This window comes from Thamnophis sirtalis, unplaced genomic scaffold, assembly GCF_051295495.1.
Source record: "Thamnophis sirtalis isolate CommonGarterSnake01/CBP01778 unplaced genomic scaffold, rThaSir2_p1.2 scaffold_1, whole genome shotgun sequence".
NCBI lineage: Eukaryota > Metazoa > Chordata > Lepidosauria > Squamata > Natricidae > Thamnophis > Thamnophis sirtalis.
In genome coordinates, this window is record NW_028261381.1 from 79,271,849 (window position 1) to 79,299,379 (window position 27,531).

A 27,531-nucleotide genomic window follows, 5' to 3' on the forward strand; every position below is an offset into this window, starting at 1 on the left:
AAAAACCAAACCACCAACTCGGTCGAAAACTCCGAGGCGCTGTTTAAAAAGAGAGAAGGCATAGAGAGGCCCGCGGGCCGGAAGTGAGGATTGGGGGGAGGGGCGTCGCGAGCAACTTTTTTCGTCAGCTGGGCGAGGAGCGAGTCTGGGGAAGGAGAGAGAGAGAGGCAGGCGCGAGAGGAGAGAGCGGAGGGGCGCTCCACGCCGCCCGAGCGCCTTCGAAGAGGGGAGGGAAAAGAACCGTTGGAGAGAGGCCGTCATGGATTTCCGCGATGTCCTCCAGAAGGCCTCGGAACAGCAGGGATCCAGCGCCATGTCGGTGAGAGAAGGAAAGGAGGGGGAAGGGAGGGGGGGGAAAGGGGGAGAACGACGCGGCGGGCTGGGGTTGACGTGGATGCCCAAACTTGGTGGTCGTAAGTATACTTAAAACTAGATCCCAACAGTATGCAAATTTATAATATGACTTGATTATGGTTTATCATATCTTTATATCATATCTATTTATTTATATAATAATCTATTTATTATTACATACATATATACATGTGTGTATGTAAGTGTATGTATACACACACACACACACACACACACACACACACACACACATATATATATATATATATATATATATATATATATATATATATATATATATATATATTATACACACACACACATATACACATATACACATACATACACACAATGTTTTTGTAGATTTTCACGGGTGTAGGTATGCTAGTTTTGTTGTATTCAGGTACACACACACACACACACAGACACACACACACATATATATACACACACACACATACAGTGTATTTTTATTTATTGTACTTTAAAGAAGAAACCATGATAAAACTGTTGCGCTAATTCTTCCTTTCCGGACGCTTCGCCCGAATAAGCCAGCCCTAGATCCAGAGTATTTGAGAAGAGGGATTCGCCTTCTCTCTGTCTCTCTCTCTCTCTCTGTCTCTCTCTCTCTCTCTCTCTCTCTCACACACACACACACACACACACACACATACACAGAGGAAGAATCCGCCCAGGCTTTGTAGAAGGATTGCAAACCCAGACCTCTGTCGCCTCCTGCCCCTTTCAGCTTGGCAGCCTGAATACCGAGTTAGAATCAGCAAGGGCTGTTTTCAACCCCCGGAAAGGTGGTTGGTTCAAGGGTGTCAGTGAAGTGAAAACTAACTTCCTCCTGGTTATGTACATATGGTACTTTTTTTAGGATTTCCGAAGTCTTTCTCCTCCTTTCCCCACCATTTTACAAACAAAAAAAAGTCATGGAAAAGGATTGCTTTCTCAATTAAAGAAACATTGGGTTATGGGGAGGGGGAATTGGCTTCAGAAATACATTTGGAAGGAGGGAGAGAAAGGGTAGCAAAAGGCCTTAGTCTGATAAGAGAGCTGTTAGTTGCATTCATTTTTCTGTAATTTGTTTAAGCTGAGAGTATTCGATACAAGCTTTTTTGGTACTTGAGTTAAATATATGATAGCCAGTTGTACTAAACAGAGTACGTACATGAGTAGTAATCGAGCAGAGACTTCTACATTCTTCCAAACTTTACTTGCCTTTGTATCCATGTACACGTGTACTGTATTTCACATAGCTGAATTACAGCCCTAACATTCCAGAAATTCTAGCATATATTAATCAAGTTGTGCTTTTTATTATTTGGCTTACGGATATATGGTTATGCTATAGAATTTGATAGCATTCAGGGCACAAACAGACAGTAGAATATTTCTTTCCTTTAAAAAACAGAATAAAATGGATATAACTGAATAACCTTCTACGAAACCAAGGAAACAATGAATGTCATTCATCTTCAGCTAGAAATCTTTAGTGGTTTTGTTGAGGTGTTCTGAGAAAGGCTGTTCCCGGAGTGCAGTTGAGATTGCGTATTTTGTGACTAACATTTCTGTCCTTTTAACTTCTGGTTAATCAGCTGTATGTGCATGTAGTGCTTGACTTACCACCACAATTAAGCCCCAAATTTCTATTGCTAAGTGAGACATTTGTTAAATGAGCTTTGGCCTATTTTATTACCTTTTTTGCCATTGTTTAGTGAATCACTACAGTTGTTAATAGCAATAGCACTTAGACTTATGTACGGCTTCACAATGGTTTCAGCCGTCTCTAAGCAGCTTAAAAAGTCAGCATATTGCCCCCAACAATCTGGGTCCTCATTCTACTGACTTGGGAAGGATGGAAGGCTGAGTCAACCCTGAGCAGGTGAGATTCGAACAGAGAATTAGCTTGCAGGCAGCAGAATTAGCTTGCAATACTGCATTCTAACTACTGAGCCACTACGGCTCAGTAATACAGTTGTTAAATTAATATAGTTTCCCATTGATAGTTCGTATTAGAAGGTTGCAAAAAGTGATCTCATGACTATGAGACACTGCAATCGTCATAAATATGAGTTGGTTGCCAAGTGTCTGAGTTTTGATCACATGACCATGGAGATGTGGCAACCATCGTAAGTGTGAAAAATGGTCAAAAGTCATTTTTTTCAATGCCATTGTAATTTCAAACAGTCACTAAACAAACTCTTATAAATTGAGGACTACCTGTATTGAAGTGTTTTATGGGGAAAACATTGAATAAGATGAATGCACTTCATTCTAAAATAACAAATCCTTTGATTTTACAAAACTCACTTTTTCATTAAGCATTGCTTGTAACTCATCCGTTTCAATATCTTTAATGGAAAGATACTTAAACAATGCTGTTTTTGTTCATTTCTTACTTTCTAAGCTTTGCCTTTGCTGATTTACTGTTTTTCTTGCTTGTTTCTCAAGACACTTGGCCAAATTTGAATACTTCCTGCAAAGCAGTATAACTTCCGTTATTACATAAACAGAATAAAAGTTGAATTACTAAGATAGCATATGAAATAATAGCTGAATTCACACATTACATGAAGCAATGGTTTGTTTTATCATGGTTTCTTCTTTAAAGTACAATAGGTAAATATACAGTGTGTGTGTTTGTGTGTGTGTGTATCCTGTTAAGCCATAAATCAAGCAAGTCATATTATAAATTTGCATATTGTTGTAATCTAGCTTTAAGTATACTTAGGATCACCAAGAGGTTTGATAATAGGGCATCTTGAAGAATATATTGTACTATCCTCCAAGAGCAGGAGAGGTCCATGTTCAGAGAAGCAGAATTTACTTTAGAAGCCCTGTCCCCAGTCTTCTTGTAAATATCTGAGATTCCTATCTTTCCATTATCAACTCCTTTGGTAGAAGCAAGATTAGAAAAGGAGTTGGGCCTGTGTGGCATAGGACCAGGATACTTGAGGGACCGACCACCTGTCTCCCATGGCTTCTGCGCAGCTGATAAGTGCCTGCACAGCTAGTATGCTCTCTAGTATCTTTCTGTTAAGTAATATAATCTTCCTGTCATCTAGGGAGACTCTCTTGCCCAATTGCCCACAAGTCTAGTAATAAAATAGAAGAGAATTCTTTATTGGCCAAGTGTGATTGGACACACAAGGAATTTTTTCTTTGGTGCATATGCTCTCACTGTACATAAAGAAAAATAGAATAGAATACATTCATCAAGAATCATAAGATACAACAGTGATATTCATAGGTTACTAATAAGCAATCAAATTATACTAGGGAACAAAAAAACAATATAAAATTTAAAGATACAAGCAACATGTTTATAGTCATAAGTGGGAAGAGATAGGTACTAGGAAGAAAGAGAAGAATAATAGTAATGCAGTCTTAGTAGGTAATATGACAGTGTTGTGGGAATTAGTTGTTTAGCAGAGTGATGGCATTTGGGGGGGGGGGAATTGTCCTTGTGTCTAGTTCTGATGTGCAGTGCCCTATAGCGTCATTTTGAGGGTAGAAGTTGAAACAATTTATGTCCAGGATAAGTAAGGATACATAAGGATATGTAATCCTTTGGATACAGCAATTGGTCAAAATAATGAAGCCAGCATTATCTGCTAATGTTATAAATTGTTTCAATGCAAGAGAATGTGCTTTGCACACAGGTTGTAAAGTTAAAAGTTGTGCTGGACGCCAAAAAAGATTCTTACGATCTGGTTTTGAAGATCCATGGTCTGTTCCCCCCCTTCCCCTCCGGTCCCTTCTCCTATGTTCATATAATCACATTTGTGCAACTGGTGTTTGCAGTATTTGTGGTGTCCCACAGTGAAATGACCACAATTTATGACAATTTTTTTTTTGCTGATACTGGTGTTTGCTTCCAGTTTTCTGCAAAAAAAGTCCATTGTGAAGAATGTGTTCACTTAACCACCATGGTGTTTGCTTTACAACTAGGACAAAAGTCATTAAATCAGGAGCAGTTATGTGATGATCCACTTAATGACCAGCATAACATATGACTGTAATCCCTGGCTCAATTACAGTTGAAAATTAAGGACTATCTGTAAATATGCTTGTCCATTCCTATATTTAAAATATGTATTGTATTTCGCTGCAATGCTTTTTTTCATTTGAACGCTAATTATTTGGGATTAAGGAAGTAAAATTAAGTTATAGAAAGAACCTAAATAGATTCTTACCATTTTTGAAGATTTTCTGTTGCAGGTTTTGAAGAATGGGACATAATCCTGGCGATAAGCCAACAAATAGAAGAGGAAGGAAATAAGTTTGTTGCTTTCCTCTCCTACTTAGATTAGAAATCTATTCATTTAGAATAGATGAAGTGGTAGTCTAAATACCGGTATTTTCCATGTCGAGAGCATATTACAGGGCTTTGGATCCTGATTTTTTTCTTCTCATATGATTTCTGACACTGTTAATTTTATAGTTCTAGCAATTGGGGAGTAGAAGGATTGTGTTCCTACAGAAGTGTCCTGATAATACAAGGGATTGTATTGTCTTTTCCCTGGTTGAGGCACACTATTTTTTTAAGTCTGGGATACTGTCCTGGAGCAAATTATTGCAACGTAAAGGAACTTCAAATACCAGACTGACTTGAGCTTTGTGAATTTTCTGCTTTTTAAAATGTGATCTAGCATTCTAAATTTTTTGTTGAAGCTATTGTGGAGAACAAATGAGATAGTTTAGGCTCAATCCAATGCATGCAGGGATTCTGTAAAACAGCAGCAGACAACCTAGTGGTCTTTCAAATAATTTGAAGTATGAAGTTTTTATGTCTGCCATTGATCACACAGTTCAAAACATGTGAAGGTGATAAAGTTATTTTCCTCTGCCAGACAGGTATGCCAAGAATTCCACTTGTTTAATTTTCTTATAGTATATCAAGGTGAAATCGTTTTGCTGGGCTATTAACAGCAATTGGAAGCCTTTCTTGTTGTATTTTGTACAAAAGTCCTTTTGTATTGGTCTTCCTTGACTATATAGTCCTGGTGCTTGTTCCATTACATATTTTGAGAAAGAAGGAAATCAGAGCTTTGCTGGCTCTCAGTAGACTGGATTATGCCTAAGGTGTATTTGCTATGAGTAAAATATATTAGGAAGAAAAATCTATTATAAGAACTGAACCCCATATTCTACTTGTAATTCTACAGCAACGTTACTGAATGTTGCTATATAGAAAACATAACTTTCTCAGTTTGATCAGTTGTTTTCATGTTGTGTTTTTGTTGACAATAAAATTACCAATTTTCTCCGAAATTCAGTGAATGGCCTTAAGTAAGTAATTAAGCTAGTAAATATTGTGTATTATAAAAATAAGCAATTGTACATTTCAGATTTTTATGACTCCTATCATATTTAGCTGTTGGCCAATTTGGGCCAAGGTTGATAAAACATGTGTAAATTAGAATATTTATGTACTACTTTTCAGCAAAAGCCCCAAACATCTGAACAGCATTGGATTGCCTACCTTTACTATCTTAGCATCATAAATAAATGTACTTAAATATATTCATTTTATTCAAATTTTCAAATAATCTCAGAACTATCTATATACCCAACAAAACCATTAATATATGTGACCATCAATTTATGTGGAATAATTTAGTAGAAAATTCCTATAGATACCATCAAGTAATATCTTTTTCACATTTTAAACAATTCATTTGTAACTCTGTATTAGTAAAATGCCCTTAGAAGGATTGAGAATTTAGCCCCTCCTACAAGTTTAAAATAGAGCACAGTATCTTTCTGTCTTGGAATTTCAGCATATGTTTAAATAAAATAATATGGGTTGATGGGAAAAATAAATACAATAAAAATGTGATTAAATCTTATTCCAAAATTACTAATAAATAAGGCTCCATGTCAAATACAATGTGAAGCTTTCATTAAAATGTGAGCTTTAATGTTGATTTTGGATGTTGTACTCTTCTTACAGGATTGCAATGCTGGTGGATATTTTCTTTCCAAATACCAGACAGCATTGGGCAGGTTCTTTTTTTTAAAAAAAAATTTTAAAAATAGTTTTTATTAAACATTATTACCTTTAAAAACAGAAAGAAAAATACAACATAAGAAAAGAAAACATACATAACAATATAAAGTAAATATACAGCCTTTTGTATCGGCATTCATTAGTTATACATTTTTTTTAAGCGTAAAACATACAGATACAAATACAATTTTAAACATACAACCCCCCCCTCCCCTCCCCCCGCGGTGACAGTCATTCACAGCCCAACTTTTTTCTTTCCTTCCTCATTGTTAGGTCTCTAAGCCACATCTTCTCATTACAAAATTCAGGGATCTATTACAATACCCATGTTCACTTTTAACTTTCCCCAATTTTAAGTCCCTGCTGTTCTCCTTGACGCCCACATATACCATAAGTTCCAGCTAAGATAATGTTCCGTTTCTCCTTTGTCCCTCAGCCATCCCGTCATTCTGTCCATTTCTGCACATTCATAGATCTTTTTAATTATAGCATCTTCCGACGGTATGGTAGTGGATTTCAAAATTGTGCATAAGTTATTCTTGCGGCTACAATTATATGTAGGCTCAAATGCCATATTGAACTGCTTATGTTTTCTGGTTTAATGCTTAGTAGAAGGTTCTCGGGTCTCCATTCCATGTTTACCCCGGTAACCTCTTTTAGCCATTTTTTAATCCTTTTCCAATATTTTGTGGCCTCAGTATAGGACCACCAAATATGGTAGAATGTGCCATCCTTTCTTCCACATTTCCAACACAATGGAGATAACCCAGGGAACATCTTGGCTAACCTCGTTGGAGGGAAGTGCCACCTATAAACCATCTTGTATATGTTTTCTTTGAATGCTGTAGATATTGTAAGTTTAATGGTCTTACTCCATAGATCCCACCATTTGCCCATTTCAATTTCATATCCAAAGTTTCTCTCCCATGCTATTAGAAGGCTTTTGTCCATCTCTTCATTAGCATCTTGGCAGGTCAAAAATTGGTAAATCTTCGATAACATTTTCTTGTCTCCACCAAACAAAATCTTATCTAGCCCCTGAGGGTTTGGGTAGATCCCAAAACGTACCTTATCACTTTTAAACCTGTTTCTAACCTGTAAATATTCCCACCATTCCAGATTCCTGCCCTGCTGCTCTAATTCCATCTTCGTTTTCATGTTGCCATCTTCTGTCATGATGTCTTTATATGTTATGTTTCTTGTCCAATTAAATACACTGGGATGCGTTAAGGCCTCTAATGGTGCCAACCAGCACGGAACCCTAAGATAGTATTTTTTCCTCATCTTTTCCCAGACCCCCATCAAAATCTTCCGAATATAATGTCCCATGAAGTACCTATGGGGGGTGTCTCTTTCTTGCCAGAGGGAGGCATGCCATCCCTGAGGGAGGTCATGTCCCTCTATAGCCAATAGGTGCCTTCTACTCAACATCACCCAATCTTTCACCCATGTCATAATTGCTGCATTATAGTATGCTTCCCAGTTGGGTACTCCGAAGCCTCCCAGTTCTCTACGTTTTTGCAATATTTGGGCTTTAATTCGTGCTTTCTTGCCTTGCCATATAAATCGAGTCACTATTGTCTCCAAAGATTTTTAAAAAAATTTGTCCAATTTAGTTGGTGCCGTTTGAAACAGAAACAAAAATTTTGGTAATACATATGTCTTGACTGTCGCAATCCTGCCCATCAGAGACAGTTGTTTGCCACTCCAATTAGTCATATCTTTAGATACCTGCTGTAGCAATTTCATATAGTTATCTACCTTGATAAAGGAACATCTCTCCGTGAGCCAAATTCCCAAGTATTGTATTTTGTGGGCCATGTTAATCCCTAACAGGCTTTGTACTTCCCTTTTCTGGTTCAGGGCAGGTTCTTAAGCTGAAGGAAAACTGCTTTCATAGCTTTGGGAATCATCTCATTAATTTTATAATTATGAATAGAGTTTTATTAAATGCATATTTTGTATTGCAGGCCAATTTGAAACCCTTTTAAGAAATAAGAAAAAGACTTTGAAATTGTTCAGCTTTCTAAGAAAGATGTGTTAGATGACATTTGACAATTTATATAAACAAAACCAATTATAGTATTGCATCATGTGTCATTAAAATTGTTGGCCCATTAGTTCATTTCCCTTGGGGAAAGCGTCTAACAATTAATTAGCTGTTTTTAAACTGAAACAGTTAGTAGGCTAGTTCTGCTTGACTGATAGATCATAGTAATAGTTCAGCTATTACTGCAGATTTAATATACATGGGTATATTAAGTATATTTAAAATTATTTCTTGTTATCGTATAGTAATCATACACAGCTTAATAAGTGAATTAGAAATCCTGAAATAAGGGCATATTATATTCATGCACAAATTCATTGTAGCTTAATAGGCTCTGATTATTTTGAATATGAATTTTGCTCAGCTGGGATTGAGAGCTTTCTTCATTGTATTGTTGAATGACTGAAACCAGGTGCTATTTTCACTCTTAGTATAGGGAGGATGAGATTTTAAAATATTTCTGCAATGCTTATGCAAAAGGGAATTCATGCTAATTTTACATTGTTCAATTATTTCTCAACTTATATTTAGGGCATGTAGTATGTCATTCAGTCTAAACCATTTCTAAAGGCATTTTGAATTTTTGCTCATTTTATTGGTACTTTGTAATAAGAGCAATATAATTTGCACTTTGCTGCAACATTTAGCTATATAGGTGGCATCCAGTACTATTGGAAAAACAAGAATCAGTGTTTCCACTTGTAGAAACCTATCAAGAAAATCTAATCAATATATTTTTCACCAAAGGTGGATTTCTGGATATCCCTTTATGAAGCTACAAATTAGATAATGCAATGCTGGTACTTTATGCTGGTACTTTATTGCTTAGTTTCTGCAAACGACTGTTATGCAGATTTATATGAGCCTGATTCCGCTTAGATTTTTCAGATGTTTTATAAACCTCACTTTCTACCAGTTTTCAGGTCTTGGTTTGTGCACAAACTTAAACTACCCATAGCTTTCTGAGTTCTTTCAAAATATAAAATTGACAAAAAATGAGTTATTTTTTAATCCATTTCTTTGTATATAAGCAAAAGGTGATAAGGTTACATAGTCTGTGGGTTATGACTGCTCATAGTGCCAAACTAATCTGAACCTAATCGACCCAATATTAGGAAGTGAATTGATCGATCAATATATCTAAGATTTTATTCTAAAATAATAGATGTTCAGTCAAGTGTAGGGCTAAGTACATCTGGAAAAATTATTGTTAAAATGATTCTTTTAATGTTTTATATAATCTTCAATTGTTCTACTTTAATGTTAGTAAAACATTATTTAGCACCACAGTATTTTGTGGGTGAGAAGTATTTTGTAAGTAAGAAGGGGAGGAGTAATTAAAATGTCATGTTTTGAACTAGAGCATAGAAAAGCTCTAGTTCAAAATATGAGGTTACGTTTTTATAACCTTTCACTAGCAGAAATTGTACTTTTACAAATATTTTTCTTATTTGATTTGATATTTTATCCCCAGATATCTAATTTCTTTTATTTAAACATTTTGAAGAATCTCTTTAAAGAGCTATGAATAATGATTCTTTTCTCAATATGCTTGATCCTTTTAAGGGAACTTTTTCTTGATAAGATCCCAAACATTATAGAAAGGAACCCAGTCACTTTTATTAATTACAGTCCAATAGAAATAATGTCCCTATTTATTTACCATTTTATGTTACATGTCACTTTGGTTTACTTTCATACTTTGTCTTTGAAAATCTCTTAGATTCTATATAAAGAAGATGAGATGCAGATCTGAATTTAAATTTTCAAATTGCATTTTTTTAGTTAATAAAGAAACTCTTACTCTAATGTATGAGGAAATTTTTATATACTGATAATCCTCTTGAACATAGCTGAAAATAGTTATAATGAGTTCATATTTGTTTCATATTTGTGAAACTTTTGTTTCATTGCAGAAGAGATACAGTTTGGCGGTTGGCCCTCCCAAAAAGGATCCAAAAGTCAAAGGTGTTCAGTCAGCAGCTGTGCAAGCCTTTCTCAAAAGGCAAGAAGAGGAACAGAGGAAAAAAGGTATCATTAAGTATTTTTCTTTCTATAAAGACTATGATTAGTTATTCTTGAAAAAAAACTTTTTTTCTGGTTTCCATTTGAAAATGATTGTCATGCTTTTCTTATTTTTATATATTCAGTGTCATCTTGACAGAGGCAAAAGCAGAAACAAAACCGACTTTTTAAAAATTGTTTTGAAGGAAAGGGCAGAAAATCCTTCCTCTGAACATTTGGTGTCTATAAGGAATTCTTATTTTAGCTTTGCAGTCAGTTGCTAGCATATAAAGGGTAATGAAAACAGGTTGGTCTCTCAGGAATGGTTGCTCTGATGAAACCCCAAATGTAGCCTGGGAAGGTGACCACAAAGAAAAAAGGAATCTGGGGGTAGCAATTGCTGAGAATTGTGAAAATGATGATGATTATGCTAAAACATATGCACAATTTGCTGAATACAGGGAATGAAGGTAGGTTGGTCTTTTGGGTGAAACTAGGGTATTATTTATGGGCTTAAGATCAAGTAAAGTTATAAACATATATTGTTGAAGGGGGGTCCTTTGCCTAGTGAGAGTGTCCTCCTGTGCAGCATAAAGTCTTTTGCAATCTCCACCCAGGTGTGTGTTTTCATTGGGCATTGCACACCAGGCAGGATCAGGTTTTTTTTGAATAACAATTTTAGTTTAATATCAATATGCAAGTAATTAGAAGTAAGTTAGTTTTAATATATTATACAGTTAAAAGCAAAAGCAAGTACAGTTTTAAAAAAAGATTAATAATGTACTGATTTTCTTTTTCCATCTTACAAAGTCCTTGACTTACAATCACAATTGGGATTGGAATCTTAGTTGTTCAGCAAAGCAAGATAACCTGTCACCACTTCACTCACAACCACAATCTCTTAGTTATGGTCATTAAGCAGATGGAGTCCTATCTAAGGAGCTGTCTGGCCCCCCAAAATCAAAGCTCATGGTTATTCTTACAAATGTATTTGTTATTGTTCCACATGTCCTGACAGAACCTTGCAAAATGAAAGTTTGGAATGTTTATTTAATGTTTATTTAATTTGTATGCCGCCCCACTCCCGAGGGACTCGGGGCGGTTAACAACCAAAAGGGGGGAGGGGATACAAATAAGACAAAAGACAGACAAAGTAAACACAACAGCAGTCACAACATTTCAAGGGGGGCTGGAAATTCTTCAGCCCCAGGCCTGCCGGAACAACCAGATCTTCGTGGCTTTGTGGAAAGCCTGGAGGGTGGTGAGAGTCCGGATCTCCATGGGGAGATCGTTCCAGAGGGCCGTAACACCCACAGAGAAGGCCCTCCCCCGGGGATTTGCCAGTCGGCACTGGCTGGCGGATGGAATTCAGAGGAGGCCTAATCTGTGGGATCTGATCGGTTGTAGGGAGGTAATTGGCAGGAGGCGGTCTCTCAAGTACCCAGGTCCGATACCATGTAGGGCTTTAAAAGTAACGACTGGCACCTTGAAGCGTGTCCGGAGTCCAATAGGCAGCCAGTGCAGCTTGCGGAGGATAGGTGTAACGTGGGTGTACCAAGGTGCACCCACTATCACTCGCGCGGCTGCATTCTGGACAAGCTGAAGTCTCTGAATACTCTTCAAGGGCAGCCCCATGTAGAGCGCGTTACAGTAGTCCAGTCTTGAGGTCACAAGGGCGTGAGAGACTAGAAAGCACTCTTCTAACTACACAAGCACATACTCAGAGAACTATTAGGGAAGGGCTGTCTTCACCCTCCTTCTCTCACACCAACTCTATGAACTAAAGTGTTTCTTGTTCTTGGAACGCACTTCCTCTCTCCTGGGAATCCTGACCAGTGCAATCCACCACAGTGGGGGAGGCCCTGGGAGACCACATGTGAGTTAAAGGGTGTGTGTGTACCTCGGTGCGATGCAAAGCTTAAGTTTGCCTGCCATGCAGCACTGAAATAGAGACCCAGGACCTTCAGCAGGCTCAGACCCACCTGCCATCACCCCCAGAGCCCTTTGCGAGGTAAGTAACCCAAAGCATTGGAGAGTGTACAAGGTGGCTTTGGGAGAGAAGGCCTGGTGCTGCTTTGAATAGGCCACATACACCTCTCAGCAGCCGGAGAAAACAGCTGAAGGTGGGCAGTATCCTGCAGATCATGGGGGATGCTGGGCTTTGGGGGAATCACACCATTTTCCAAGCTTTGTACACCTTGGAGAAGTATGTCAGTAGAAGCAAAAATGTTAAGCTTGATGTCAAGGCCTGGTGGTGGCTGGCTAAGACTCCTGAAGAGCCAGGCCTCTACTTCAGACTCAGCCTTGGCACTACTGTCAATGACTGTGCAGGTTGGCTTACATCCACAAGGGATGGGAGAGTGGCAACACCACATAAGTGTATAACAGATGCGCTGCTGAGCATCTGAATTTTGATCATGTGATTGCAGAACCATTACAATGGCTGTAACTTTGGGCATAAGTCTTTTTGTTCAGCACCATTGCAATTTTGAACAATTGCTGAAGTAATGGTTTTAAGTCAAGAACTGCTTGAGCTTGCTCAGAGCAGCAGGTCCTCCCATATCTTAACTTAGAACTATTCTTTAATGGTCCTCTTAGTTTCAAAGTAGAGTGAGAAGCTCATGCTTAATTGCAACCTATGCTTCTTGGAGATGCCATACAGGGTTTTTTTTTGGTACCATCCCTCTTACTTAAAGATGTTGCAGTTAAAATCTGTGGTATTATTACCTACTGTATGCTTTTATGCTGAATCTGTAGTCTGATATTTTGGATAATACATAGTTAGAATATAAATTTTTAACCTAAAACTGTGTAGGATTTATCTATATCTGCAAGATATATATTTGCAGAGTCTTTTTTATATACTAAAGCTTTTTTTCTTTATAGATCTTTTGGAAAAAAGAAGAAAACAAGAACTACTGGCTAGGCGCGTTGAAATGAAACATGACCGAAAAGCCAGAGCTATGGCTTCACGGACAAAGGATAATTTTCATGGTTATAATGGCATTCCTATGGAAGACAAGCCTAAAAAGAAGCAGGGTCATGAAAGTAGAAGTTCTGGAAGCACAGAATGTAGGACACAGGATGAAATGAATGAAGTAGATTATAATATGTCAGAGTCTGAGCAGGAATCAGAAGAATATGAAGAGAAACCGTCCAAAGTTCCAGAAAAACCAAAGGTGCTAGCCAAAAGTGCACCTCCAGCAATGAATTTTAATGATCTTTTAAAGCTTGCTGAAAAAAAACAGTATGAGCCAGTTGAAATAAAAGTTGTAAAAAAGACTGAAGAAAGACCAATGACTGCAGAAGAATTAAGAGAGCGAGAGTACTTAGAGAAGAGAAACAGAAAAGGGGTTGTACTAAAAGAAAAGAGATCAGAGAAGGAAATGAAATATACAGCTGCATCAAGTTCTTCCAAAAAGGAAAGTTCTCAGAGGGATTTAGTAAATGCTAAAGCTAGCAGGCATTCAGCAGACAAACCCACCTTTTCTAAAGGAAGCAATCCCTCGCAAAATAATAACGATAAGAAAACCAAAGGACCAGTTTTGAGTGAAAAATCTTCCAAATTTGTATCTAGTTCCAAAACAAGCCACGCTGAAAAAGTAAAATCTGCACCTAAAGGGCCTTTAAAAAACCCTCCTCACAATAATCACATTAAAGCTGCACCCAGTGGAGGAGGGAAAACTGGATCTAAATCCCAAACTGTAGTCTTGAAAACAGCTGCAAATGGAACTCTCAGACCATCATCTGATAAAGAAACAAGTTTGAAAAAAAATAGCACCCATTTAAAATCAACCAGTATGGTTTCTTCCCAGCAAGAAACTTATAGAAATTCCAGCTCCAAGCAAGCAAGCAACATTTCAATTACAGGAGGACCTCCTGCACGATCAAAGAGCAGCTTGAATTCAGGCCCCGGGCAGCCAAGCCGCAGTTCGATTACTGGGCATGGATCACGTAGCATGGGACCCAGGAGATCAGAAAACAGCTCAGGGCAAGGACAGCAAAGCACAGGACCTAGACTTGCCAGTAATAATTTAAGCAAGGGATCTAGTCGACCAAGCATCACTTCAAGGCCCGTATGTTTAGGCAGTAGCCAAGGCGTAGGACCTGGTCGGCCAAATTCCAATGTAAACCCTGGACTTGGAAGGGATAGCAGCTCAGGACCAGGTCGGCCAAGTACCACTACAGCTGGAACTCTAAAGCCAAAGTGTACTGTTGTATCAGAAACAATCTCATCCAAAACTCTGGTTCCGAAACAGCTGAATGGAATGAGGCCATTTCCTAATCACAGGCCTGGGATTACTCCACAAGGTATTCTTGAGAGTTTGTGCTTCAGAGTGTGTATGTATTTAGGGATGGCTTCAACACAACCATTTAAAATTGCACCCTCAAAAAATATTTTCCCCACCACAAAATAAGATCTTTTCAAACGTGAACACATTTAAGATGCAGGCTATGGAATTCCGGGAGTTGAAGTCCACACATCTTAAAATTGCCAAGTTTGAAAAACACTACTCTAACCTAAGGCTTGACTTGGATATACATTCTGCTGGCTTCAATAAGATTTTAGAATGGTTATTCCTGAACCATATGACAGATTGTGTTGTTGCATGCCAACGGCATCTACCCTGAAGCCTTTCTGGGTGTTGGGGCAATTCTCAGGTTGGGCAGCTGCAGTATAGGCAACAGGGAGTCCTGCAGCAGGCATCAGAAATGATAAGCCCTAAATCTCTTTGGCACACAGAAGAGTGGCCAGTGTGCTTTAGGGTTTTGCAGGGTGCACAGCTGCAGCAGAGAGATAATTTCCCGATGCTCCATCCTCTGTCCTAGGTATGGACCATTGTTTTACCTTCAAGTAGGCAATTTATGAAATCTAAATATATGTATATATCATGTCTTTCTGACCTAGGTTTTCCAAGACCATATCTTCCACCTATTACCAGTAGCTATAAAAGAAAGTATGAAGATGAAGATGAAGACGATTCTGAAATGGAAGATTTTATTGATGATGAAGGAGAGCCTCAAGAAGAGATCTCGAAACATATCAGAGAGATATTTGGTTATGATCGGGCAAAGTGAGAAAATAAGCTTTAACGTAATTTTACTGTTGTATATTTATACCAATCCATAACATTTACATGAATATTTATAACATAGGTAAAAAGATTTTAAAAGTTTTTAACATAATTTTTTTTAAAACTATCAGTTACACAATTCTGCCTGCAACAACTGTAACTAGAAAATTGTATTTCTGCCAAAATCATCAGTAGCTCTTCTATATTGTATGGAGTGAATGGCTATTTTCAAAACTACAGTCAGAAAGTTCAGGAAATATTATGTGGCTTGCAGTAATCATAGCAGAAAGGAAAGAGACCGTTGTACTATAAGTACAAGATACTTAATTGCTTGCTTTGGAAAAGGATAGTTAACTATATTGTGGCTTTAAACTGGCTTAGTTTAGTTCTGCAATTATAGCATTAATTGTCGTGTTTCTATTTTATTTAAATATATATATATATTGCAATTAATAATTAATATTGATTATAATAATGTCTACGGTTACCTAAAGAAAGCCACATATACGAGCTTCCTTTTCTCTCCCCCACCTGCCCTTTGATTATGCATGCTCCAAATTTTCCCCCAAGAACTTCAGCCTAAGAAATAATAATATTGTGCAAGGCAAAATAATTCTGCTAGATAAATAGCATTGAATTTAACTTCATTATTTTTAGATACAAAGATGAAAGTGACTATGCCTTACGTTACATGGAAAGTAGTTGGAAAGAACAGCAGAAAGAGGAAGCCAGAAGGTAAAAATTAAAATAAGCTGATTCACGCTTACATATTATTGAAATCCTTCATTGAAAATGAAACCTGTCAAAAATGATTTTAAAGAATAATAACTTAATTGGGTTTTTCCATGTCATCTTATATGAACTTATATAGAGCTTCAATGCAAAAACAGTAATCACACGATATTCAGTATTTTTTCATCAGCTACTACAAGATTAAGAGTGCTGTCTCTTTTTTTGTCTCTTTCATCCAATCAGTATACCTGTCTGCTGCTTGCTCACTTATTTCTACTACATTTCACCTTCCTCTGCCCACCTGTCTGATTTCCTCTGTGTGCTTTCTGGCCACCCGCTCCTCCTCCTACTGCAGCCTTTCCACTTCATCAAACCGTTATCTGTCTTCAGCAACAAGAAATAAGCAGTAGTGTGGCAATTCAGGATGGGAGAAGAGAATTGCTCCTTTCAAACACTCTTCCCTTCTTGCTTCAGCTGTTTCCTATTTCTTGTCCCTATTGGTAGATACTATGTTATTTGCTTTCAGAGATTGAGACATGGTAAAAAGCTGCAGGAGGAAAGGACATGCAAGTAGTCTTCGACTTAAGCACAATTGAGGCCCAAATTTATGTTGCTAAGTGAGACATTTGTGAAGTGAAATTTGCCCCATTTTACAACCTTTCTTGCCACGGTTGTTAAGTGAATCTCCACACTTGTTAAATAAGTGATACAGTTGTTAAGTGAATCAGGTTTCCTGTAACTTTGCTTGTCGGAAGGTTTCAAAATCTGATCACATCATCCCGGGACACCACAACCATCACAAATATGAGTCAGTTGCCAAGTGTCTGACTTTTGGTCACATTACCCTGGTGATGCTGCAACAGTCATTAAGTGTTTAAAATGATCTTAAGTCACTTTTTTTAGCGCTGACGTAACTTTGAATGAACTTGTGAGTCGAGGACTACCTGTAGAGTAAAATCAGTGTCTCTACCTATTTTGAGCAGTATATTTTTAGAGCAAAATATTTTCATCCCTCAGTAACCTGATCAGAATATCCATAATATTAATAAAACACAGACTATCCACCGTGAAATACTGATAACGTCAGAATCATCATATTATCAAGTGGAGATTACTTTCACAAATGAGTGAACTAGAATTCCAATCTTTCTCAATCACATTAGTTACAAGTCTTTGGTTTTCTGCTGAGGAAAGCAGATGTCTGCAAGCAGTTATTGTCGGTGAAGGAAAGTCTCTTGTTCAGAATGTGTGAATATTCTACACATGTACGATGACAAATTTATAATGAAATTACATCATTCCATGTTTTAATTTTTACCATTTCGGTACAAACCATTTTGTGGTATAATAGTTGCCTACACTTGATATAAATACACTGGTCGGCAAACATTTGGCATTTGGAGTATGCATTGTTTTTCAACTACTGGGATGTGGTGACACAGTAACTTTCTTTGGCTTTTTGGAGGGGTTGAGAAGTAAACCACATATTTTGCTCATTATTGTAACACTAAAAAAAAGTGACCAATGTTAAATTATTACATTTTGTTCATAAATTTTCATGATGCTATCTGAGTAATCTGGATGTATTAGTAGTAGTAATAGTACTGGTAGTACCATACTACAGGATTCGGTCTTATTTATATTGTTAAAAAAATTATATTATATTTTTATTATATAATATATAATATAAAACATTCTCTATTTCTTAGATTATAACCATCTTTTCCATCTTACTCTTTTTTTGGTTACATAATTATATCATACTCAAACAATTCGATCCCAAGAAAAGTAGTTTCTTTTATAGAATGAAAAAACTTGCTCAGATATGGAGGTAAATAAGAAATCATAATAAAACAGAGTTGCTTGGAATTCATTTTGGTAAAAATGTTTTAGATCTTGTGATTGGTTTTAAATTGTTGTTTTTTCTAAATTTTTAAATGACTAAAACTTTATTTTCCAGCTTGAGACTTGGAGTGCAAGAAGATCTGGAAGAAATGAAACGTGAAGAGGAAGAATTGAAAAACAGGAAGCAAACAAAGAAGTTGAGAACACGTTAACCAATTTGCCACAGTTTTGGTTGACTGTTATTCTACTATTTGTTCCAAAGTTTAGCTTTAGTTGTACTCGCATATGAAAGAATAAGAAATCACGTAGAAAATGAACATACAGAAAATAAGGACTTGGTGCCAGATTTTATGGTGCAACGGTCTGCATGCCTTGGAGAAGGAAAATTTGGAATATGATTTTCTGCTTTTCCTCAACACTCAACACCACTTCCCCTACTGTGGGAATACTGGGATATTTTCCAGGGCAGGATGGGAATTAGTTACTGGGACTGCCCCAAAAGAGGAAATTGGGAGAAAACATTAGTCCAGTTTTTTCCTTGAGCAGAAAGTTTTTATTGGAACCCAATCCCTATCATGAACAGAAATGATTTTTCTGTGCTCACAAAGAGGCAACTCTGGATCCAAAATTATGTTCTTTTGTTTGGCGCTCAAATATTGACCTTTAATAATTGCCAAGTTTCCTTTTCTGAAACACAAATAAATGCACTAATGGAGGATATTAGCTGGAGTAAAAATGAAAATTAATTATACTATGATGTAAAGTAATTCAAGGATGCCAGCAGACTGCTGATTGACTATGCACTGGCTTACAACAAGTGGGCCCTAATAACAATACAGTCTGTTTTCATTCCATAAAAATTAGAAAATTTATGTTTTTTATCTTTCAAAAGAGATTGTGTTCTGAGTCAAGATTCTTAAGTCACCTTTTCTCTTCCTATAAAGCACAGATTTTAAAATTTAGCCAATGATGATGTTGAAAGCAATATTAACATTTTCTGATTCCTGCTTTGCAAGATTATGTTTAAAAAAACTAATATTACAAAGCTTCGACATCACAATCTGATAGAAAGATGATGTTCCCTGAAAATAACTGTCATGGAATAAGTACATACAGCGAGGCAAAGAAGTATTTAGTCATCCACCAATTGTGCAAGTTCTCCCACTTAAAAAGATGAGAGAGGCCTGTAATTGACATCATAGGTAGACCTCAACTATGAAAGACAAAATGAGAAAAATGAGAAAACAAATCCAGACAATCACATTGTCTGATTTGGAAAGAATTTTTTTGCAAATTATGGTGGAAAATAAGTATTTGGTCAATATCAAAAGTTCATCTCAATACTTTGTTATATATCCTTTGTTGGCAATGACAGAGGTCAAACATTTGTCATTTCATTTGTCATTTATTTGGTTTGTATGCCGCCCTATTCCTGAGAAACTCAGGGCGGCTAACAATAAAAAGGGGAGGGGATACAAAAATAAAATAAAAAACAACAATTTAAAATTCAACAACAGTCGTAACCTCGAATGGGGCTGGATAGTTCAACAGCCCCAGGCCTGCCGGAACAGCCAGGTCTTAGTCTGTAAGTCTTCACAAGGTTGGCACACATTGTTGCTGATATGTTGGCCCATTCATCCATGTAGATCTCCTCTACAGCAGTGATGTTTTGGGGCTGTCGCTGGGCAACACGGACTTTCAACTCCCTCCAAAGGTTTTCTATGGGGTTGAGATCTGGAGATTGGCTAGGCCACTCCAGGACCTTGAAATGCTTCTTATGAAGCCACTCCTTCATTGCCCGTGCAGTGTGTTTAGGATCATTGTCATGCTGAAAGACCCAGGCATGTTTCATCTTCAATGCCCTTGCTGATAGGAGGAGGTTTGCACTCAAAATCTCACGATACATGGCCCCATTCATTCTTTCCTGTACACGGATCAGTCGTCCTGGTCTCTTTGCAGAGAAACAGCCCCAAAGCATGATGTTGCCACCCCCATGCTTCACAGTAGGTATAGTGTTCTTTGGATGCAAGTCAGCATTCTCTCTCATCCAAACACGACGAGTTCTGTTTCTACCAAACAGTTCTACTTTGGTTTCATCTGACCATATGACATTCTCCCAATCCCCTTCTGGATCATCCAAATGCTCTCTAGCAAACTTCAGACGGGCCCGGACATCTACTGGCTTAAGCAGGGGGACACATCTGGCACTGCAGGATCTGAGTCCCTGGCGGCGTAGTGTGTTACTGATGGTAGCCTTTGTTACGTTGGTCCCAGCTCAGCAGGTCATTCACTAGGTCCCCCCGTGTGGCTCTGAGATGTTTGCTCATCGTTCTTGTGATCATTTTGACCCCACAGGGTGAGATCTAGCATGGAGCTCCAGATCGAGGGAGATTATCAGTGGTCTTGTATGTCTTCCATTTTCTAATGATTGCTCCCACAGTTGATTTCTTCCCACCAAGCTGCTTGCCTATTGCAGATTCAGTCTTCCCAGCCTGGCTCAGGTCTACAATTTTGTTTCTGGTGTCCTTCGATGGATCTTTGGTCTTCACCATAGTGGAGTTTGGAGTGTGACTGTTTGAGGTTGTGGACAGGTGTCTTTTATACTGCTAACAAGTTCAAACAGGTGCCATTAATACAGATAATGAGTGGAGGACAGAAGAGCCTCTTAAAGAAGAAGTTACAGATCTGTGAGAGCCATAAATCTTGCTTGTTTGTAGGTGACCAAATTCTTATTTTCCACCATAATTTGCAAACAAAGTCCAAATCAGACAATGTGATTGTCTGGATTTGTTTTCTCATTTTGTCTCTCATAGTTGAGGTCTACCTATGATGTCAATTACGGGCCTCTCTCATCTTTTTAAGTGGGAGAACTTGCACAATTGGTGCCTGACTAAATACTTTTTTGCCCCACGGTAGCAACAAGCAGTAAGAAGAAATGAGGCAGCAGTGACATGGCCGTCAATATTAATTTCTTTCTACACCCTTGAAAAGAAGTTCTTCTGACACTCAACCCAGGGCTATATCTCCCTACTCTTGCATTTAGAACCCGTTCTTCCTCCGTGCAGATTGGGTTGAAGTATCAGTGAAAGCCCAGTCAGGTAATTATTTTCTCTTTTGCAGTGCATAAAATTAATATGGCCTCTATTAGTGGCAATCAGACAATATTTTATATTATAAGAAATATGACCAAATGAATTGTTTGCATATGGGGCTTAAACTTCATTGCCAGTCATCATCATACATCATCTTGGAAAAGACTAGTTTGCAGTGGTTTATAACTCACTTCTACATCTTTGATTTAATTTAAATATTTATGTTTCTTAGGTTAACTGCATGCTTTGTAAAAATTGCAAAGGCTACCAGTAGAGTTTATTTCTGCGTTCATTCAGATGCTATCTACATTTTAGTAAATATAAACATCTTTCCAGTTGTTTCATTTAACTGCTTAACAACATTGCTGAAAAGATTTCTAACAGAAACCAACATTTTATGATTTAACAAGTGGTTTTTACTTTTAAAAAACTTTAGTTGCACACTGATTTCAAGCTATGCACAATAATAGAGATGTTCATTTCATAGTTGCCAGAGAATCTCAGATCATTCTGTTCTACAAAAATTGTGCTTTGGAGTCTCAGTTTAATATTTGAATATCCAGTTCAATATTTTTTAAATTCATAAAGAATTTATGCAAAATGAAGTTACTGTCTAAAAAAGTCTAAATATTTCTTAAAATACATCATGCAATCCTACCAAGAAATTTCATTTTGTTAAAAGTTAAGTCTATGAGATTACACACAGAATTGGAAATGGAATATCCTGGAAAGAATGTACTAAAGAATAATCACTAGAGATAAAATCTTTTATCAGGAAAGGATGTTAAAATATGACAAAGAGGTCAAACTTCAGAATTACTACAAAGAAAATAATGGATATTTTTGTTTATGAAACTTATTTTTCACTATTTAGTAAGGCATCGTATTTGCTGAAATGAAATAGTTTAGCAATTGCTATAATAGAGTGCAAAACAGAAGTTCTCAATTTTTGGTTACTGTGATCACTAGTGCTATTTTTACAGAAGTGTGTATTATAAAAAACCTACTTTATTCAGGTGCACTCATGAATCTTTATATTCAAGATAATGACTGTTGAAACATGACCAAGTTACTGTTCATTTTACAACGTGAATGTTGAAGTATTGAAATCCTCAGCGCCTCTGATATCTATGTAGATTATGTCCTCAACAAATCTCTGACTTAGCAAAAAATTTGTAATGACAAACTTGTGTTCAGTTCCAAATTTTTGGGGAACAAATCTCCCCAATACATACTGCATGTTTTGACTGCTTCTTGCAAGTTTAATTCAAGACTAATATATTTTTAAATATTTGGATGTTATTTGTCATGTAGAAGATAATGAACTAGAAGATAATTTATATAGATCTCTTCATTTTTATATAATTTATTGCTTTTAGTAAGTATATTGCTTATTAAAATTTACATATGCAGATAAAGTATGGCAAAGGTATCTGGTATTCCAAAGATAGCATCCAAAATTGTAAGTTCTTTTTATGATAAATTGTCTATTTGCATTATTTCACTTTAGGAAAATATTTTTCATCTTTAAAAACTAAACTGAGAGTCATAGGATTACAGCAGTCTAAAAACCTTATGTTAATTGGCTACTTACTTTGTAAGGGAAGTAGAATACAAGGATTCTCTTACGATGTAAGAATATTTAAACAAAACGGAATAACTGGCATATGTCATTTTTCATGATAATAAATCATTCTCTACTCCTAAAGCAACTCCCCATATGTTCCCACAATCTACTCTGGACACTTTTCCCAACATTCATTCTAGGGCCTATGAACGGCTCGAATGCCGCTCTTGCCCTCTCATTTCAGCTGATAGAAGCAATTGGGAGGAAATTTAAATAACATCAATTCTGTGTGATTGAAGAAAACTCTGGCTTGAATTGCAGATTTTGATCAATGGTTGGAAGATGTGCCTTTTTTTTTACATATATAACCTTTCTATGAATGTAGGAAGAAAACAGATATAGAATTAATTGTGCTGTCAAAGATGCTTTGTTGCAGCTTGATAATATGAAGTTGTTTTACATCAAGTCCTTCCAGGCCTTGCTTTGCACAACTAGTTAATGTTTATTAAAATTAAATAAAACTTAAGGGCACTTTGTATTTATGAAGACTTCATTTTATAGTTATCTTCTATGTATTTCAGTTGTTCACTTTTTACAGCAGAAAATTACCAGAAAACTGAAATGTGCATCATAAAAAGCCCTAGTAAATAATTTTGATTTGTTCTCTCTAAAGCAGAATCTTATAAAAATGTATAAAAATTTATTTTTATAAACTCCCATTTTTTAATCTCACATAACTACTTATTTGACTTTTTCATTTATGTAACTTTAATTACCTTTACAACTAAAGTGCATTTCTATAATATGCAGCAGGAGACCAAAACACTGGGAAAAAAATACAGTCTTAAAGCGATTGAGTAAATAACTTCTTATAACTATGTTTAGATTTCTATTTATTTCGTTGAGTCAGAGTGATACAATCAAGTATAAAATATAACTGAGGATACTTTTAGAGTTTGTCCATCTTATGTTTTTGTTACATTTATTATATTCAACAGTGTGACAATTCAGGTAAAAACTGTTAAGCATAACTTTTTTCTGGTTCAATTAAACTCTGCTTTTGCACCGAATACAGACTGAAACAAATGATGTATATAATAAAATTGCGGACATTAAATATTGTATTGAGATTTTTGCTGGTTTGCTTTAATTTGTAGCAGATGTTGAGATGCCATTGAGCATCTTTCTAAAAGAGTAATTTACAAGTATTTCTGGAAAAAAATGGGACAAAGAACTGTAACAGAGTGTAAAATAACTAATAATGGAATAATACATGTTTTTACAATGTGCTAATCATGTTGATAATTGTTAAATTGTCCAAAATCTTCCAAGTGAGCTCTATAAAATATTATGACTTGAAATTATTTTTCCATTTTGTGACTCAGTGTTTTCATTAACAATCTATGGAACTGTGGATAGAAGGAGGTTTTACGGTTTCAAAACAACACATTATGGGACCCTTCTGAGAGATATGGTTTTACAGTTTTCTGAATTTGCAGCATTTTTCTACAGACTCTTCTCTAGAATTGCCAGGGTTAAAAAGAATTGTGAGACATGTAAACAAATGCACCTATGTGTCTTACAATTCATAGCCTTTTTAGGATGTAGAAATAGTCCCCAATTGGCTGGAATATTTTAGGGACTTAGTAAATATAGTGCATAGTGCTTATGTTTGCATGGTAAAATAACAATCACTAGTAAAATCAGATTTTTTAAATGTAAAAGCCATTGAAGGCTTAAGTTGCATGGCATGGAAAACAATTTCTTCAATTTTAAGAGCAAGTTCACTAATTTACAAAACAAATACCAGGGCAATGCTCACTGTTCATAAGATTTCTGTTATGCTGGGTGGAGCCAATCACAAAGATTCTTGAATTAGGTGATATTGTTGAGGTCATATCTAGCATTTAAATCTCATTTTTCTCAGGCAATTTTGTTTTATGCTAGGTGTGGTTTTTCCAAGACATTTTCAATTAGTTCAATTAGTACATTGTAATCAAACTGGTGGCACTAAATGCCAGACTGATTAAAGTATTTTGAAACAATAAGCATAAAGAACTGTTTTGAATAATGTAGGTGGTTCTAAGTTTTCATATTGGGACATAGGTTTCCACCATTCCATTGTGAGCATCTGGAAAGTACAATTTAAAAAACAGTTACTCTTCATTTTCCTTGAGTGCAGATATAAAGTTGTCTATTGTCTGACTGAATCTGGGCACAAGAGAAAAAGGTTTAAATGATTTGCTACTTGAATATCAAAACTAATTTTAAAAGAGTTATACTCTTGAGAAGTTATGCTGCACTCCTAGATGGCAACTCTGGAGTAAAAATATCCACAGCTTCAGCAACGACTAAGAAACACTATTTGCATGTATGGACAATTTAGTAACAGTAATTTTTCAGAGCTTACAGGTTTTCCTGAATACATACAATACATAAAAACAGGTTTGACCATACTATCATGGCCATCACCTTGATTTGTTTGAACAAATCCTATGGGTGTCTCTGGAGCAGTGAGATAGTAGAACCTAGCTGAAAAAAATGGCCCTAGTAAGGCAAACTCCTTTGTCCTAAAGAGTAACAAGCCAGTGTGATATTGCTGCTGCTTTCTATCATTCAACTGCCAAAGGGTGGAAAGGCTATAGATTGCAAATGAAATTGAAAATAAGAGGGCTAATTAATTGTGCCAATAACTATGGAAAAAGTAGGCATGTTTCTCAAATATTGGTGAGTTCCTGCAGGGAGCAACCTAATGGACTTGAAACTTTTTTTGCCTTCAGATCTGGGTGTGGACACCTAACAATTGGATATTCTGCAATGTGCAAATAAGATGCTAACCATGGTTAAAATAAGATACCCCTCTGATCATGCTTTATAATATGAAACACTTATAAACAAAAGGAAAATATTATTTATTGTATTATTTGTAAGCTAATTGTATGGCAATAGATATGCAAGCAGAAGGCAGGCAGCTGGTATAGCTAATAGTTATCTTACTCTCCTCTCTCTGTAGCTCTTAGGAACCATTTCCCAGCAGTGAGGATATGGCAGAGTTGCGGGGAAGGATACTCAAAAGTCAAGGAGGTAGTTATAACCATACAAATAAAGCCTTACCTCCTTTGTACATGTGTTGACACCATATGCATATACAAAGGGACGGGACTTTGATTACATAGGTGCAACCATCATCTTTTAATTTTAATTTGTTGTTTATATGACCGGATTAAAATTAACTTTTTTTACTTAAGTATCTTAAAATATAGTGAAAGGAAATAAAACATTCTGTCAATATTAATTACAATTTAGGAGGTCACGATTACAAGCATACCGTTATTTGACTTTTTCATCCAAAGTTAAATATTACATTAAAAAAACAACTGTTGCAACTCACGTCAAAGTATTGATTATATGTCAATTCTGTCAAGCATCAGCTAATTAATTAATGTATTACTCTAGAAGCTAGAAGTATGAGTCCTAGTCCCGCTTTAGGCATAAAAGGTAGGTGGGAGATTTGGGGCCTGTCACTTTCTCTCATTGTCTCACTGAAGAGAATATAGATTGTATTTGTTGCCTTGAGTTATTTATAAAAATAATAAAGGGGGAATATAAATGAATGAACAAAGAATGAACGAACATTGTATTGTTGTTTTTGGGGTGTGTACCTTTGAGCCACTGTTGTCTCCTCGTAACTGGCTGGGTAAGTCCCTGCAGTTTTCTTGGCACTTTTTTTTCAGAAATAGTTTGCCCTTGCCTGCTTCCTAGGGCTGAGATAAAGTGTCTGGCCCAAGATGACAGACAGCAGACAGATGAAGCAAAAGTGAAAATCCTTTAACCTTTTTTTTAATAGCAAAATGGAAACTAATAAAAATGACTGTTGGTTTAATTTCCCCACTTTTATACATTTGCTAATTTGCAACATTTGTGGTGTTTCAGCTAGACAGTAACTGATCATATTCAACATGCTGCATGATGTGTTGCACATATGAGAACCATTTTTATTTAAATTTAGTTAAACTTGATTTGTGAATATATACTGTAGGTTTTGCCGTTACTGTGTATCTTCCAAGTTAAAAGTTCCCAGTTAAGATATGATTTGGACTGTGTCTTTCTTCCAGGTTGACAAAAGTTTATTTTTGCAAAATGAGTATGTATCTAATTAAATTATATTTCTTGATTTTTTCTGAGATTACACCTAGTAGGAAAAGTTGTGGTTTCATTTCAAATTGAAATTCAAGATTTTTGACATATTTTTGAGGTTTTTTACTACTGTTTCATTTAATAAAATGTTCCTTCTGTTTCATGGCATTTTCAACAGTAATTTACCATGTGATTTGTCTATCTTACATAATATTAATGGAGTTGTATGACATCTATAAAATATTTTGGACAAATTTTCCTTTAAGTTATAACTTGGTGTAAATGTTATAGATTTAGTGCATAATTTTTCTCATTGGTGTATTATAACTTTCTTTAAAATTTTACATCCATTTTGTTATAAACTTTTTTGTTTGTTCTATCTCTGTGTTATATCTAAATGTCTGTACATCTGCTGCAGTTTATGGTGATGATTTTATTTGAGTGTTTCAAAATCTGTTTTTATTTTGTTCTTGATGTTCCTCCTTCCCTTTTCAGCTCTGATTTTATCTAATTTTATTTTTTTAATGTAATTTCCTTTTGGCTATTTGTAAATATATCAACCATGGGGTATTCCAACTTGTGCCTCAGTATTTGCTGTGTTTTTAATTTGTTCATAGAATTTGAGGTAACCATATCTGAGTAAGTAATTACTTTTT

At 36.2% G+C, this 27,531-nt stretch overlaps 1 protein-coding gene across 2 annotated transcripts; it reads left to right on the plus strand.

The window, feature by feature from the left end:
- Positions 1-79: 79 nt before the first annotated feature.
- Positions 80-24,110, plus strand: SPTY2D1 (SPT2 chromatin protein domain containing 1). 2 transcript variants are annotated; one of them, XM_014056920.2, is made up of 6 exons: positions 84-319; positions 10,340-10,454; positions 13,314-14,738; positions 15,337-15,502; positions 16,160-16,237; positions 18,195-24,110. In XM_014056920.2, the coding sequence occupies exons 1-6, from the start codon at positions 260-262 to the stop codon at positions 18,289-18,291; spliced, it is 1,941 nt and encodes a 646-aa protein (XP_013912395.2). In that variant the 5' UTR covers positions 84-259; the 3' UTR covers positions 18,292-24,110. The 2 variants fall into 2 exon arrangements, with proteins under 2 accessions (XP_087573161.1, XP_013912395.2); XM_087717035.1 differs by lacking the exon at positions 18,195-24,110 and having other exon boundaries at positions 80-319; positions 15,337-15,522.
- Positions 24,111-27,531: the final 3,421 nt, after the last annotated feature.